At 42.6% G+C, this 17,965-nt stretch overlaps 1 protein-coding gene across 6 annotated transcripts in view; it reads right to left on the reverse strand.

Moving 5' to 3' along the window:
- The window catches only part of LOC129862840 (AP-3 complex subunit beta-2), a 99,970-nt gene extending 84,475 nt beyond the window's left edge, over window positions 1–15,495 (reverse strand). The window contains exon 1 of one of the 6 annotated variants that reach the window (XM_055934877.1): window positions 15,260–15,495. In XM_055934877.1, coding sequence (XP_055790852.1) covers window positions 15,260–15,372 — 113 coding nt within the window. In that variant the 5' untranslated portion in view covers window positions 15,373–15,495. The remainder of the gene's footprint in view (window positions 1–15,259) is intronic. The other 5 variants (XM_055934880.1, XM_055934878.1, XM_055934881.1 and 2 more) reach the window with 5 other exon arrangements.
- Between the last annotated feature and the right edge of the window lie 2,470 nt (window positions 15,496–17,965).

Below are 17,965 nucleotides of genomic sequence, written 5' to 3' on the forward strand. Positions count from 1 at the left end.
CGGAGGTACATTGTGTGTGTTGTTGTCTCATCTAGACATGTCATATAAGCAAGGTTTAGGGTCCAACTTTAAGAAATATTTTGTGCATGAACCAGTTTGTTCAAGCTCTGTAGTAATTGTTGTTGCTGCTATGACAATCTAAAACGGGATTTAAAGATGGACGATAGTAGTATATTCTCTGTGTGTTGTCTCAACCAGACTTGCAATATAGGATAGGCTAAGCAATATAGGATAGGCTTCAACTTTTAGAATGTCCATGCACTGGTAGTTTGTTTGGCTCCCCATGTCCTGTAAAAGCACATTTTCTATGGCATACATTATACGTGCCACTGCCACTAAATCAATCTCTCATTTGAAAGGCCTGAGCTAGATATCTTTCCCATTATGTATGATACCATAAAAAATAAACTGAATGTACAAAACATTAGGAACACCTGCTCTTTCCATGACAGACTGACCAGATAAATGCAGGTGAACGCTACAGGATGATCCCTTATTGATGTCACTTGTTAAATCCACTTCAATCGGTGTAGATGAAGTGGAGGAGATAGGTTAAAGAAGGATTTTTAAGCCTTAAAACAATTGAGACATGGATTGTGTATGTGTGCCATTCCAACTCTCTCTCCAGATTTTTAGAAGTTCAGCTGTGAAGACAGGATCATTTTTTAAAATGACATTGCTGCAAAACAAAATCTCTGCTTAGAACATAAGATTGCACAGCCTACCAAACATTTCTGCTGAATACATGGTATATACTGTAAAGCTTCGATACAATAACCCTATTTCCATCCACATTTTTTATTTGAGTAAAATCATAGCATATGAAACAAAATCACAACAGCTGTGATGGAAACAGGAAGTTACTGTACATTTGTATAAATGCCAACAGTTCATTAGTTCGTTCGACAGTGTGGGATCTTTTTTGTGTCGGTAAAATTAGTTGTGTGAGAAATGGCGGTGGAAGCAACTTTATTGGCAAATATTGACATAACAACCATCATATTGAAGTAAACTTGGAGTAACGCGATGATATGGTGACTCGGGAAACCATGCAGTTTATTAGGCTACAGATTAAATAAATGATGATGAACTTCACAGGGTGGTGAAAGTGCACATTTATCTTGATGCTCCTTTCTAATAAATATCGAGGGCCTTATTCTAGTAACATGATGATTGACGCTTAACTGCCATTTGAGAAATACAAATATTCTCGCTCTTACCCATAATAATCTCATCATGTAGACTAGCCTACCCGCACTTTATCAGCGAGCTGTTGGCTAGAGCGCACGTTGCCAACTCCTCAGTAAGGAAAGTAGCTATTGGCAGTCCTAAAAGTCGCTAAATGAAGTCATCACGAATTTACATAATTGGCCATGCGCATGTAATTGTGATGGACGCTGTAGGAGAGAGGAATAACGTCGTAGGAGAGACAAAAAGTGAATAAAAACACCCTAAATATGTTTAGAACTACAAATGAGCAAGCTGCAGTGGCACACACAGCGAATAAGAACCAGATATTTGAGGCCATACTCCTCCTTCAGCACTTTATGGACCCCATCGTTAATCCGTCATAACAGAGGCATTGTCAGTCCCTATCCCCAGGAGTTTCTCTTTTTTTAAGACAACACTTCTCGAGGAAAGCCACAACAGCACGGGCTATAGATTTAGCATCTCCTCCCTCAACTCAACAAGCCCCAGAAATGTTGATACAATTGTCTGATTGGTGTCACTAAAGTACCTTATCACAACCCCCAGGTACTTAGAAACACTTACATCCGTGGACTCATCGAGGAGGAGGCTGAAACGCTGGTCACCCACATCTGCAACCAACTTTTTCAGAAAGTATGGTGCTAGAACACCATTAATCATTTCTGTGCACTTTGTCCTGTTCATTTTGAAGTGGGTAGCAGCAGTGGAGTCTGAGAAAGCAGCTCTACATGCTTCTCCAATGTGATCACATGCCAGCATGGAACAGTGCGATAGCTAATGCCATGGTGGCCTCAGCCTTTTTTGCAGAGTGAATTTTTTTAACCATAAATGGCAGCTTGTTTTGGGTGGAACTGTTATAAGGCTTTGCCTTTTGAGTATGTTTTTGAGTTGTCATGTGTTTTTTTTACATCACTAAGTTTGGCGTAGAAATCAGCGTTACAATACAGGCAGTATGCCCGTGTATCATCTCCAATAAACGGCTTCAACCAGCCTTTGAATTCAGGGTTTGATTCCCACTCCTTTCTGTATTTTTGAGTGTACAGTTTAGACTGAGACATGATGAGCTAGCCAGTTAGATGTTTAGCTTATGTCACAGAGAGGCACACACACAGTGGACAAGGTGAGTAAGTGATTGAGGCTGTGTGAGTCAAATGCAGTGATTTATTTTAGACAAAGAACATTTTACATCCCACCCTGAATGTAAGCCAGGGCGGGATCAGCCAGCAGCGGCTTCCCGCATGCGCGATTCATTTGAAGTCTGGACGCAAGGGGTGAACATCTCCTGCTCTGACTGCAGCTGGGAGGGACTGCTGCGCGAGGACTGGGCTGCCTGTGAGTGCTTTGGGACAGGGGTGGGGCCCATGGCAGCACCCGCTGCTCGTTGAGAAGAGTAAGAACGATACGTGCTTTCACGTCAGAGTCTCCAAAAGTCTCCAATAACACCAGGAAAAGTCGCTAGATTTGTCGCTAGAGGGGTCTGAATTCTCGCTAAATATAGCGACAAAGTTGGCAACACTGGCCAAGACTAGAGTGGGCACATTTGCTATTTAATGCAACAGTTTTAATGCAAAACTACGGGAGAGTTGATGGAGCGACTCTACCGTAGCGATGGAAACACAGTTAACTTTAGATTTTTATTTGGTACATGAAAGATGTTGTGTGCAGTATGTCATCACTCACTGAATGGAAAATGCGCATCTTTTCTTCTTGCAGATTTTAGAATATTTGCATTAAAATCTGTCACCAATTGGATGGAAACTAGCTATTAATTAAGTGGCCAAGAATAATTATATTGTTTTGAAAATTGTGAATTTACACTGCTATCCCAATTCACTCAATTCACCTTAACTCTCTGTGTGTGAAACATTCAATTGGCTTAACTCTAATACATCATCTAAAATTGGGTTATTTGTGATGTTCATAGTTTTATCACAGGTTGCACTCTGTCTCACTAAGGTTGCAAACATGGCCAGCAAAATCCATGGAATATTAAAAAAATTATTAGTCAGCAACTTGGCGTGCCTAGCTGGTTGGGGTTCTCTGACATAGACTGTGTACTCATTGAAACCACTCAAGGCCATCCTGTCATGGAATAGCAATCCAGTGAAAAAGCCTTCAACACAGTGACTTAACTGTGAGCACCATCTGCTGGTGTAAATGTTTCAGTACACTTTATCGAAGGTTATCTATTGTCAATAGCATTGACTTTTGTGCTTATGTCAACAATTGCAGGTTAGTATGTCACTGAAAATATGTTAACGTATATTATATTGATGTTATAATAAGGGGTATTGAGGGTTTGTGCATTGAGTATTTCACAATTGCTTTTGCAGGGGTGCTTTCATGTAATGGAGGCTAGTTTGTTTGCCATCCTCATCCACTAAAGCCTAAAGAAGACCAAAATATATAATATGTGAAAAAAGTTTATTACAAGACAATTTTATGCCAATTGTTTATCCCAATAGACAGTTTAATATTTTACACCATGATGTCATGGTTAAAAAACGTGGAGCTTGCTTGCAAATGAACTCTGGGATCACAGTTATGGCAATCATTTCACTGTGAATACATCATGGCAATCTCCAAAACGGATCTTGCAATAACAGCCTCTGTTCTATTCCACCAAAAGAGAGTAAGTGTAGCTCCTGTTTGGTAAGCCTACCTTAAATTGTGATGTATTATCTGTAAGTTTAAAAAAAAGGTGCTTAAGTAAACCTTCCTTAAATGGTGGTGTATTATCTGTCAGCCAAAATAAAGTTGCTTAAAAACTCATACTTCCATCAAAAATGAGCTGACCTATTTAATGTAAGAGCAATTTGAATGATTTCTCACTAATTTGTGGTTGTCATTAACACTGAATATTTCTGAGTGAAAATCTTTCAAAAGATGTAGAAGGAAAATCATGAAGGTGTTCAAACAAAGGTGTGAATGTGTAATAAAACATGCTTAATTTCTAGCCTAGTCACTACATATAGTAGGCCAGTCACTAGACTACACGGCTCCCCAGACACATATAAAGGCTACACTTATATATATATATCATCAAATATACCAACATACCAGACCAGAACCTCTACATGGCCAGGAAATTAACTTATTTTTAATCACACAAGATGAGAGCATCTTTGCTATTGGCTTCAGCAACACACACACACACACACACACACACACACACACACACACACACACACACACACACACACACACACACACACACACACAGATGCCTCCCATTTTGCATATTTAATGCATTCATTTCACAGGCACCTAAATATAGCCCCTACCTGGAGTACATCCCAAATGGCACCCTACTCACTATATCATACACTACTTTTGACCAGGGCCCATAGGGAATAGAGTTCCATGTGGGACACACCCCTGGAGTGCAGCAAATACAGTAAATACCATAGACTAGTCCGACTAGTCTCATGGAGAATCATAAAAGAATAAATTAATAATTATGTTTTTAATAACAGAATGACAAGGGCAATCTGCTTCAGCTGGGGACTTAGAGCACCATGCAATCATGCTTAAGAGTAGCACTTCGGCTCAAAGTGATGGCGTCCTTTAATAAAGGCCTAATGGGTTGGAGCTGAAAGCTATGCTCATAAGGGGGAATTCCGACCAGAGTTATGCGTGCGTAAATGGAACATAATTCCCTTTTTTAATGGACTTTTTTCTCGACGCATCTGCTGACCTTAGACTATGCATGAGAATAGCATGCTATTCCCCCGCTATTTGTTTGGGGTGGAGACCAAAGAAATTAACATGTGGTGGAGGTGTGTCTACAGATACGCCGTATTCCAACCTTGACTTAATTCCCTAATAATTCCACCACCTTTATGCGCGATAAAGTGATGAATAAGGTCAAGCAACCTGTAGGTTCCAAGTGGAAAAACATCAAATGTATTTTTCCCCCGATAGAAATAACACCATTCTCCATTAAATGTAATTTACAAATTGATCAGAGCTATTGATAAGAGCTAAGTAAATGAGTAAGCCGTTTGGAGAAGGGGATTGTAAACATAAATTACCCTTTTTTAAATCTATAAATCTATTTTATCTTATGATCGCTGGAGATAAATGTTAAACAAGTCATATGGCAGCAAACTGAAGCATACACAGCTAATGACCATTTCCACAGTGAAGTTTATTAAATGCTGGCCTTTATAATTTGCAGGGATGAAAGAGACCCACTCTATAGGCTTCTGTTGACATGCGCAAACAACAGTATAGCACCAAACCTACCTAATTGATTTATGATTTCTAGAATGTTTTAATTATATTACCGGACTTTTCACTGTATTTGTTTTTTTACAATTTTGATCATATACATTTTTCTGCCACTAATCGGTAACCACAGTCAGGTATACCCACATACAGTGCCTTCTGAAAGTACTCAGACCCCTTGACCTTTTCCACATTTGTTAGGTTACAGCCTTATTCTAAAATTTATGAAATTGTTTTTTTCCCCCCTCATCAATCTACACACAATACCCCATAATGACAAAGCAAAAACTGTTTTTTAGAAAAACTGAAATATTACATTCACGTATGTATTTAGACCCTTTACAAAGTACTTTGTTGAAGCACCTTTGGCAGCGATTACAGCCTCAAATCTTATTGGGAATGATGCTACAAGCTTGGCACACCTGTATTTGGGGAGTTTCTCCCATTCTTCTCGGCAGATCCTATCAAACTCTGTCAGGATGGATGGGGAGCGTCGCTGCACAGCTATTTTCAGGTCTCTCCAGAGATGTTCGACCGGGCTCAAGTCTGGGCTCTGGCTGGGCCATTCAAGGACATTCAGACACTTGTCCCGAAGCCACTCCTGCATTGTCTTGGCTGTGTGCTTAGGGTCGTTGTCCTGTTGGAAGGTGAACCTTCGCCCCAGTCTGAGGTCCTGAGCCCTATGGAGAAGGTTTTCATCAAGGATCTCTCTGTACTTTGCTCCGTTCATCTTTCCCTCATTCCTGACTAGTCTCCCAGTCCCTGCCGCTGAAAAACATCCTCACAGCATGATGCTGCCACCACCATGCTTCACTGTAAGGATGGTGCCAGGTTTCCTCCAGATGTGACGCTTGGCATTCAGGCCAAAGAGTTCAATCTTGGTTTCACCAGACCAGACAATCTTGTTTCTCATGGTCTGAGTCCTCTATGTGCCTTTTGGCAAACTCCAAACGGGCTGTCATGTGCCTTTTACTGATGAGTGGCTTCCGTCTGGCCACTCTACCATAAAGGCCTAATTGGTGGAGGGCTGTAGAGATGGTTGTCATTCTGAAAGGATCTCCCATCTCCACAGAGGAACTCTGGAGCTCAGTCAGAGTGACCATCGGGTCCTTGCTCACCTCCCTGACCACCTCCCTCACCCCAGAGAATGCGATTCCACTGCTCCAGAGTCCAATGGCGGCGAGCTTTACACCACTCCAGCTGATGCTTGGCATTTCGGCCATGGAAACCCATTTTATGAAGCTCCCGATGAATAGTTATTGTGCTGACATTGCTTCCAGAGGCTGTTTGGAACTCGATAGTGAGTGTTGCTACCGAGGACAGACGATTTTTATGTGCTACGCGCCTCAGCACTCGACTATCCCGTTCTGTGAGCTTGTGTGGTCTACCACTTTGCAGCTGAGCCGTTGTTGCTCCTAGACGTTTCCACTTCACAAGAACAGCACTTACAGTTGACCAGGGCAGCTCTAGCGGGGCAGAAATTTGACGAACTGACTTGTTGGAAAGGTGGCATCCTATGACGATGCCACATTGAAAGTCAGTGAGCTATACTGGCAATGTTTGTCTGTGGAGATTGCATGGCCGTGTGCTCGATTTTTATACACCTGTCAGCAACGGGTGTGGCTGAAATAGCCAGATCCACTACTTTGAAGGGGTGTCCACATACTTCTGTATATATAGTGAAATTAGTGCGTAAAGTGTCGCCAAACTATTTTTTTAATTATTCATAACTACTTTCCTAACGCTAAATAATATACAAGATCAGAGTATTTTTAAATATACAAATTTGTCACACCCTGAACTGTTTCACCTGTCTTCGTGCTGTCACCCATCTTCCTCATTATCCCCAGTGTATTTCTACCTGTGTTCTCTGTTTGTCTGTTGCCAGTTTGACTTGTCTTGTCAGGTCTTACCAGCGTGTTTTCCCGTCTCCCTGCTTTCTCAAGATCTGTTTCCTAGTTTCCCCGGCTTTGACCATTCTGCCTGACCTGACCCCGAGCCTGCCTGCCATTCTGTACCTGCCTGACTCTGACTCGTTTACGAACCTCTGCCTGTCCTGACCCCAAGCCTGCCTGCTGTTCTGTACCTTATAGACTCTGCCCTGGATTACAGACCTCTGCCTGCCCCCTGTTCGGGTCAATATATATCTGTGACTCTAGCTGTCTGCATCTGGGTCTTATCCTGAGTTCTGATACCAATTAGTGCTGAAAAGGAGAATAATATGTGTATATTTAGGCCTATGTGGCTTTATTTCATTGATCCCTAATATTCTGAACCGTTCTCTCCATATATTCCAGGTAGTCAGTCGAGAAAATGCTAACTAAAAGGTACACCAAATTTAAAGGGATGGCTTTAGATAAATTTACTGAAAACCATTATGAATGAACTTCACGAGAAAATCTGTTGGTTGGAGGGTTTTCAGCGGTTGCATTCAATTTATTCAGGGCACGCATGGGAACCAGGCCTGCAAAGCCTGTTATGCACCTACATAAGGTAAGTCTGAACATCAACTTCTGAGACGTGTGTAGGAAAAGCGTAAATCTGAATCGGGCCCATTGTATATAACACAGTCTGTCTCCAAAGGATATTGTCAAATTAATTTTAAAATGTATTCAATGAAATATCAGGTACATGATCTTTTTTTTTATCACAACATTAAATATGTTTACAGAGATAGTTCACCCAAATTACAAAATGACATATTGGTGGTTTCCTTACCCTATAAGCGGTCTATTGACAAGGTATGACAGCAATCCATGCTTTGGTTAAAAGGCGCTGCATGGTCAATCGGACGTCTGCATTGGCCGTGCAGCATTTACGGGGATACGGCCTCTGCAGAAGGCAGGGCATTCATACTTCTTGCTCTGCACCGAGCAGAGCAGCACTGTTGTGAAGGAAGTTGTCAAGGAAGTAAGTTTGTGTTTATACAGGACCTCCCGCCCCCACCTCCCATCAACCAATCATGTCAATGCAATCTACAATCTAAGCTTGATGCCCTCAATCTCACACAAATCATCAAGGAACCCACCGGGTACAACCCCAAATCCGTAAACATGGGCACCCTAATAGACATTATCCTGACCAACTTGCCCTCCAAATACACCTCTGCTGTCTTCAATCAAGATCTCAGCGATCACTGCCTCATTGCCTGTATCCGCCACGGGTCCACGGTCAAACGACCACCCCTCATCACTGTCAAACGCTCCCTGAAACACTTCTGCGAGCAGGCCTTTCTAATCGACCTGGCCCGGGTACCCTGGAAGGATATTGACCTCATCCCGTCAGTTGAGGATGCCTGGTCATTCTTTAAAAGTTACTTCCTCACCATATTAGACAAGCATGCTCCGTTCAAAAAATGCAGAACCAAGAACAGATATAGCCCTTGGTTCACTCCAGACCTGACTGCCCTCGACCAGCACAAAAACATCCTGTGGCGAACTGCGATAGCATCGAAGAGCCCCCGTGATATGCAACTGTTCAGGGAAGTCAGGAACCAATACACGCAGTCAGTCAGGAAAGCAAAGGCCAGCTTTTTCAAGCAGAAATTTGCATCCTGTAGCTCTAACTCCAGAAAGTTCTGGGATACTGTAAAGTCCATGGAAAACAAGAGCACCTCCTCCCAGCTGCCCACTGCACTGAGGCTAGATATCAGTGGTGACCGTGTTAAGTCCGTGATAATCGAAAACTTCAACAAACATTTCTCAATGGCTGGCCATGCCTTCCACCTGGCGACTCCAACCTTGGCCAGCAGCCCCGCCCGGTCCGCTGCTACTCGCCCAAGCGTCCCCAGCTTCTCCTTTACCCATATCCAGATAGCAGATGTTCTGAAAGAGCTGGAAAACCTGGACCCATACAAATCAGCTGGGCTAGACAATCTGGACCCCCTATTTCTGAAACTGTCCGCCGCCATTGTCGCACCCCCTATTACCAGCCTGTTCAACCTCTCCTTCGTATCATCTGAGATCCCCAAGGATTGGAAAGCTGCCGCTGTCATTCCCCTCTTCAAAGGGGGAGACACCCTGGACCCAAACTGTTACAGACCTATATCCATCCTGCCCTGCCTAGCTAAGGTCTTCGAAAGCCAAGTCAACAAACAGATCACTGACCATCTCGAATCCCACCGTACCTTCTCCGCTGTGCAATCCGGTTTCCGAGCCGGTCACGGGTGCACCTCAGCCACGCTCAAGGTACTAAACGATATCATAACCGCCATCGATAAAAGACATTACTGTGCAGCCGTCTTCATCGACCTGGCCAAGGCTTTCGACTCTGTCAATCACCATATTCTTATCGGCAGACTCAATAGCCTCGGTTTTTCTAATGACTGCCTTGCCTGGTTCACCAACTACTTTGCAGACAGAGTTCAGTGTGTCAAATCGGAGGGCATGTTGTCCGGTCCTCTGGCAGTCTCTATGGGGGTACCACAGGGTTCAATTCTCGGGCTGACTCTTTTCTCTGTATACATCAATGATGTTGCTCTTGCTGTGGGCGATTCCCTGATCCACCTCTACGCAGACGACACCATTCTGTATACTTCCGGCCCTTCCCTGGACACTGTGCTATCTAACCTCCAAATGAGCTTCAATGCCATACAACACTCCTTCCGTGGCCTCCAACTGCTCTTAAATGCTAGTAAAACCAAATGCATGCTTTTCAACCGTTCGCTGCCTGCACCCGCACGCCCGACTAGCATCACCACCCTGGACGGTTCCGACCTAGAATATGTGGACATCTATAAGTACCTAGGTGTCTGGCTAGACTGCAAACTCTCCTTCCAGACTCATATCAAACATCTCCAATCCAAAATCAAATCTAGAGTCGGCTTTCTATTCCGGAACAAAGCCTCCTTCACTCACGCCGCCAAACTTACCCTAGTAAAACTGACTATCCTACCGATCCTCGACTTCGGCGATGTCATCTACAAAATAGCTTCCAATACTCTACTTAGCAAACTGGATGCAGTTTATCACAGTGCCATCCGTTTTGTTACTAAAGCATCTTATACGACCCACCACTGCGACCTGTATGCCCTAGTCGGCTGGCCCTCGCTACATGTTCGTCGTCAGACCCACTGGCTCCAGGTCATCTACAAGGCTATGCTAGGTAAAGTGCCGCCTTATCTCAGTTCACTGGTCACGATGGCTACACCCACCCGTAGCACGCGCTCCAGCAGGTGTATCTCACTGATCATCCCTAAAGCCAAAACCTCCTTTGGACGCCTTTCCTTCCAGTTCTCTGCTGCCTGCGACTGGAACGAATTGCAAAAATCTCTGAAGTTGGAGACTTTTATCTCCCTCAACAACTTTAAAAATCTGCTATCCGAGCAGCTAACCGATCGCTGCAGCTGTACATAGTCCATCTGTAAACTACCCACCCAATTTACCTACCTCACCCCCATACTGCTTTTATTTATTTACTTTTCTGCTCTTTTGCACACCAGTATCTCTTCTTGCACATGATCATCTGATGATTTATCACTCCAGTGTTAATCTGCTAAATTGTAATTATTCGATTTATTGCCTACCTCATGCCTTTTGCACACATTGTATATAGATTCTCTTTTTCCTACCATGTTATTGACTTGTTTATTGTTTACTCCATGTGTAACTCTGTGTTGTTGTCTGTTCACACTGCTATGCTTTATCTTGGCCAGGTCGCAGTTGCAAATGAGAACTTGTTCTCAACTAGCCTACCTGGTTAAATAAAGGTGAAATAAAATAAATAAATAACTAAAAATGCGGAGCTATACAGAGCCCTATGCATTGTTACAAAATTTGGCCGGCGAATGGTGATGCAGCACGGAACTCAATTTGGCCTCTGCATGCCTCCGGAGGATCCGCAATTGCGTCACACCATCCATACGGCCCCTTTGACCACATGTTTGGATCAAGCATAAATTGTCTCTTGGTTTCCCTGGCGTGGTTACCCGCATACTTAGGGATGTGGCGGTGATGAGATTTTGTCAGCCGGTGATTGTCAAGCAAATAACTGCCGGTCTCACGGTGGGTAATCAAATGTTAATTAACATAAATACATTTAGCATCTCATCGCTTCCACGCATAGTCTACAAGCCACTGATGCAGAACTTTGGAACATCTACATTTTAAAAAGTCTAATAAATCCATGTAATATAGCCCACACCATCACAATAAATATTTTTTTGAATTTTAGACAGGTCTAAAGAAACATGATATGAAGAACATTTCGTCTATTTCAGAAGAACAGAATAGCATACTCTGAGTTATCCTTATGTTAGGTCCTGATCTGGTTCTCTCATGTGAGTGAGAGTTGCTCCGAAGCAACTCTCACTCACATGGCTATCTCAGATAGCTTAATTCTTATTAGCCAATGCCAGTCACGTGATCAGAACTTAAAAATATATATATTGAATATTAAAACATACAATCAACCTGCAGTGAAGTCACTCAACATTTACATTGCATTCAGTCATATAACAGACTCCCATCCAGAGCGACCCACAGGCGCAACCAGGGTTAAGCGCCCCGCCCAAGAGCATGTTGACAGATCTCCCATTAAGTCAAAACGGGGACCCGAACTAGCAACCTATCGGCCACCGGCCCAAGATCCCAACTGCCAGGCCACCAACCATCTAAGATCCCCCCCACAGTTCCCTGTGATCGGTTCTTTGTCACAGGCTAAAAGTGAAGACAGACACATTGGGGACACAACTGTGATCGTTCTTATCCAATTCTGAGGTGCATATTGAAAATATTGGAAGAACTGTCCACATGTACTTTTCGTCAGCCGACAAAATGAGTAGGCCTAATGAACAGCAAAGGCAGTAGCCTATCTCAATCTACTATCCCCCATAGTACAAAAGTTAACCTATTCTATTCTGTGTGAGGGATAAATATTCCAAGCATAGTCTGGGATGTGATAGATTCCAAATTAATACAACCACTACCATCAAAAAAACGTTTTTACGCAATGTGGCTGACATAACAGATCAGAACATTTAGCTTAAAATGTTGATAAACTATTAGGCTATTTCTTCACATTATAAGCGCAACAATGCTCACACGGCAGTAGGCTATAAGCGCATATGTTCCAAAATAATATCAATTAGCAGTAAAAAACGCCATTCTCAAAAGTCAACTCCAATGCAGATATGCATGTAATGCTTTCATTATAAAGGTGCATTTTTATGGTATGCATGCCAGTTAAGCTCTACACTCGTTGTAAAACTGATTAATGTGCTTAATTTTAAGAAGTTGTTTGGCCATTTAATTGTGATACAAACCTTATCAGGCCTATGGTCTTGGCTACATGAGGTGTGTGACTATTATTTGAAAAAGGTCACAAAAAAAAGGCATGCTCTGTTTCTTGCCTTATTGCACACAAGCTGGGCATCATTCACACGTGATAATATGTAATTCACAAGTGATAGGCTAATATTGTCACCCATCAGACTATTCTTGATTTCATCTTTTGTCTTTACATATACCAAATAATATATGTGTGAAATTTGTTTGGATTTAGAATGGACTGATATTAGCAATTTTCACACATCATCTTCAAATCATCTATAAGTGACTTTGTTGAGCTTCACAATCAATTGTAAATACTTTTGGACATAATGTGCAAAAAATTCTAATATTGGTCCTATAATTTGAATGGGACTTTTTTGTCACAAATGCTAAAACGTTAGCATATGGAAACAGTGCCATGAAAACTAAACCAAAGAATGAAATCCTGTCATATCTTGTCCATAGACGGCTTAAAGGGTAAGGAAACCAGTGTGTCATTTTGTAACTTGGGTGAACTATCCCTTTAAGTATAAAAAGGGGATTACCGATAAATGTATAAAAGATGCCACATTTTGGCAAAAGGACCAGATGTGGCTTAATGACCTTGTATAACACCCTCTATGTAGTACTATAACTTTGCTTATGAATGATTAGTTAACCAATATGTAGTGATTGTGGAGACTATGAAACCTTTATAATTTGTTGTTATGCCTGTTTTAAAGGTGTGACCGATGAAACAAACACCTACAAAGCACAGATGCAAAAGATAGATCTTTATGAGGTTGTCTTATCTTACATGAAAAATCGTTTGTGGTCCTTCCAATGCAGCCATGCATGCACATATCAAATAACACAAGCCGTTGTGACATCAATGTTTCCTCTTTTATGAAGAAAGCATCAATGTGAAAGTGACAGCTCAAGCAAAGGCAGCTGGGATGACCTGTCCTGTCCCGCATATTTTACTCTAGCTTTCTACCTGGAGCCATAGACCAGCCCACTTGCCGTGTCAGAAAGAAATACAGTATTTGGAATGGACATTTAGGCTATAAAGTATTACTTATACAGTAATCTTGGCACCCTGAACCAAACAGTGACACAAGAGACTTATACAGTATAAGTATCTACCCTGACTTGGGCATATTAATAGTGTAACCAGTGCTCCTTTTCTCCAATGCACTTTATTGCATTGCACTTAGAGTGGGTTGGGGTTGATGCCTGCAGCAATCAATGAACTTCAGATAAGAGCAGAAGTGACAGGTAGGCAGACTGCCCTTTCCTCTGCCCTGCAATCTTCAACCATAGATCCAGGATCCAAGAGAATACACTCGACACACACACTAAGCTACAAACTAGTTTCAATAGCAGCATCAGCATCCCACCTACTCCTTCATCAATCTCAAATAACATGAATACAACAATACTGATAAATAATACAGTACAATTTAATAGCACTGTCTAGACCTGCAATGATTAGACTCAACAGAGCATTGTGTAGGGTCAAACATCAGATTCAGACAGCACAGTTAATCAACTGAATTATTTAAATGGCAAACTTTATATCTCAGAAATTCATTAATCAAATAACATTTTAATAGTGTAAAATAGCAGTGAATATCGGTTGATAGCAGCCTATTAATTGTCTTAGTTTGCCTTCGCTTTCTTAACCTTGGCCAAAAATGGAAATTATATTAATCACAGTTCCCTAATTGCCCTTCAAGAGTAGGCTATACAGACAAGGCCACTTGAAACGACCTTTCTGGAGAGCATTCTATGAACACAAGCCACTTCGCCCTACACACACACCGTCCTCTTCAGCACCACGGAGCTGTCCGGTCGGCTGTTCTGCAAATATATAGAAAACGAACGCTCTTTACGTAGACTATTATGAAGATTATTATGCCTAGTTTCATCTGTAGTATCAATTTCCAGCAACAATCTATCGCATATTTTCCCCTCCTATCATGTTTGGTTGACTAGGCACTGTAAACTGATTTCTAATGGGACAGCGTTTTGGACGAATAGGCTATGCTACACACGAGTGGAAAGCCCCATTCGCGTTCAACTCAGATTAAGAATTTAAAATGTAGCCTATGGCCTAGATAGGGTACTGAACAATTACGCTATGTAATAGCAATCTGTCAATAAATAAACTCACTCTAACAGAATATGCATATTGCTTCTGCGGCCTAGTCCCAATTAAATTGGCCCAACACCAAATCACTGTAAGATTCAGAGCTTCAGCCCTGATGGCCTTGTCGTGGTAGCAGCATACGGCAGTTTTCCCAAGCAAATAATCTAGGACTCAAGAAAATACACAACTATGACTGTTCAAACACATATTTTTCAATCAAAGTAGGCTATGTTGGAGACATGTTTTATTCTAACGTCCCCAAGCCTATAAAGCCCGTTCAAGCGCCGCTTCCTCTCCATCTTGACAGGCAGGAAATTGCATCCACCTCGCACCTCCCCCATAAACTGCCCATGATATTTCAATATGACAACATTAAACATAACCGCGACAAACGCAAGCGACGACGGGTTTTTGCACCTACCTTTTGTAGTCGGAGGAGAAAATCCCTCCGCTGGCCGGGTCGTGGCCATATTCGGGCTCCCCGACATTCGAGGAGCCCCCTTTTTCATCATTGAAAGCGGAGCTAGCAGACATTTCAGCAGCTTCTTTGGAACACAATGATGGGGATTTAGTGCGGCGGTCAGGACACCTCTTAAAGGCACACTACCCGCTATCTCCCCTCTATTCTCTGTGACACACTGTCACCAAGTAGACTAGGAAATTCCCCCAACATTGGAGCTACGTAAGCCTACAGTCGACAACATAAGGTCTGGGGACTCATTTATAACAGTTGCGTAGATTTCTGTGTGCGCCATTTCTGAAAAGTCTGCGCATGTACACAAATATTGAGATTTATAAATTTGCCATAAATACATGTTTCTGTTATAAATCAGACCTGTCGTAAAACTGCCCATGAACAAGCATTAAAACTCTGTTTGGAAAACGCCCAACGTTCACCTTTTATGGTGACAATAACGCCATTTATTTGCTGTAAAATGTGAAACTATTTGAATTAGGCCATGGCAGTTTCTATAATATATATATATATATATATATATATATATATAGAGTGGCAACCCAGGGGGTTTGGTCAAGACGTTTACACAGATCAGACACGGACAGAGTAGGATTAGCTCGGTTTCAATGGTGTTTATTAAAATAATAAATCAAAAGAAAAGAATAGGTCTCCCCCATGAGACCCTCTCCGGGATACGGTCTTCTGGACTCCGGGTCTTGCTGTATCCTGTCGGGCACAAAAACTGAACTCCCTCCTTTTAGCTCGGGCACCGTCTCCAACTATACGTAAGTCACCTTTTTCACCCCAGTCCCTCCCCTTGTGTCTTTATGGGACTCGTACAAGCTGGTGAGCAATCAGCCCTTGATTACCCACCAACCACTATCAGCCCCGATTAGTCCTGGCCGGAGAGCCCGTCGAGACCTGGCACGTCCAGCAGAGGGAGCCATCGCCTCGTGATGTAGACTCCATCTGCCACCAGGCCTCGACGAGTCTACCCCTGGTGGCTGATCTGCTGTACGCCACAATATAGTACCAGTCAAAGTTCGGACACATCTACTCATTCCAGGGTTTTTATTTATTTACAGTATTTTCTACATTGAAGTCAATATGCCTTGTCTATTGCTGTTTTGGTTAGTCGGGGTTCAACTGCAGAGATAGCCTGCAGAGTTCTGTCATTCTATCCAGGTCTGTGCCCAAACAATTCTAGCTTCTACTTTTAAAAATCTACCTTTCCAGAAACAAGTCTCTCACTGTTGCCGCTTGTTATAGACCCCCTTCAGTCCCCAGCTGTGCCCTGGACACCATATTTGAATTGATCGCCCCCCATCTATCTTCAGAGTTCGTACTGTTAGGTGACCTAAACTGGGATATGCTTAACCCCCCGGCCGTGCTACAATCTAAGCTAGATGCTGACAATGTTACAAAAAATAATCAAGGAGCCTATGAAGGGAAAAACCCTAAATCCGTAACCATGGGCTCCCTCTTAGATATCATCTAGACCAGCTTGCCCTCTGAATACACCTCTGCTGTCTTCAACCAGGATCTCAGCGATCCCTGCCTCATTGCCTGCGTCAGTAATGGTCCGTGGTCAAACGACCACCCCTCATCACTGTCAAACGCTCCCTAAAACACTTCAGCAAGCAGGCCTTTCTAATCGACCTGGCCCAGGTATCCTGGAAGGATATTGACCTCATCCCGTCAGTAAAGGATGCCTGGTTGCTCTTCAAAAGTGCTTTCCTCTCCATCTTAAATAAGCATGCCCCATTCAAAACATGTAGAACTAAGAACAGATGTAGCCCTTGGTTCACCCCAGACTTGACTGCCCTTGACCAGCACAAAAACATCCTGTGGCGTTCTGCATTAGCATCAAATAGCCCCCGCGATATGCAACTTTTCAGGGAAGTCAGGAACCAATATACTCAGTCATTTAGGAAAGCTAAGGCTAGCTTTTTCAAACAGAAATTTGCTTCCTGTAGCACTAATCCAAAAAGTTTTGGGACACTGTAAAGTCCATGGAGAATAAGAGCACCTCCTCCCAGCTGCCCACTGCACTGAGGCTAGGAAACACTGTCACCACCGATATACAGTGGGGAGAACAAGTATTTGATACACTGCCGATTTTGCAGGTTTTCCTACTTACAAAGCATGTAGAGGTCTGTAATTTTTTATCATAGATACACTTCAACTGTGAGAGACGGAATCTAAAACAAAAATCCAGAAAATCACATTGTATGATTTTTAAGTAATTCATTTGCATTTTATTGCATGACATAAGTATTTGATCACCTACCAACCAGTAAGAATTCCGGCTCTCACAGACCTGTTAGTTTTTCTTTAAGAAGCCCTCCTGTTCTCCACTCATTACTTGTATTAACTGCACCTGTTTGAACTCGTTACCTGTATTAAAGACACCTGTCCACACACTCAATCACTGCATTCTTATCGGCAGACTCAATAGCCTTGGCTTCTCAAATGACCGCCTCGCCTGGTTTAACAACTACTTCTCAGATAGAGTTCAGTGTGTCATATCGGAGGGCCTGTTGTTCGGACCTCTGGCAGTCTCTATGGGGGTGCCACAGGGTTCAATTCTCGGGCCGACTCTTTTCTCTGTATATATCAATGATGTCGCTCTTGCTACTGGTGATTCACTGATCCACCTCTACACAGACA

The sequence above is a fragment of the Salvelinus fontinalis genome, chromosome 9, assembly GCF_029448725.1.
Source record: "Salvelinus fontinalis isolate EN_2023a chromosome 9, ASM2944872v1, whole genome shotgun sequence".
Classification (NCBI taxonomy): Eukaryota; Metazoa; Chordata; class Actinopteri; order Salmoniformes; family Salmonidae; genus Salvelinus; species Salvelinus fontinalis.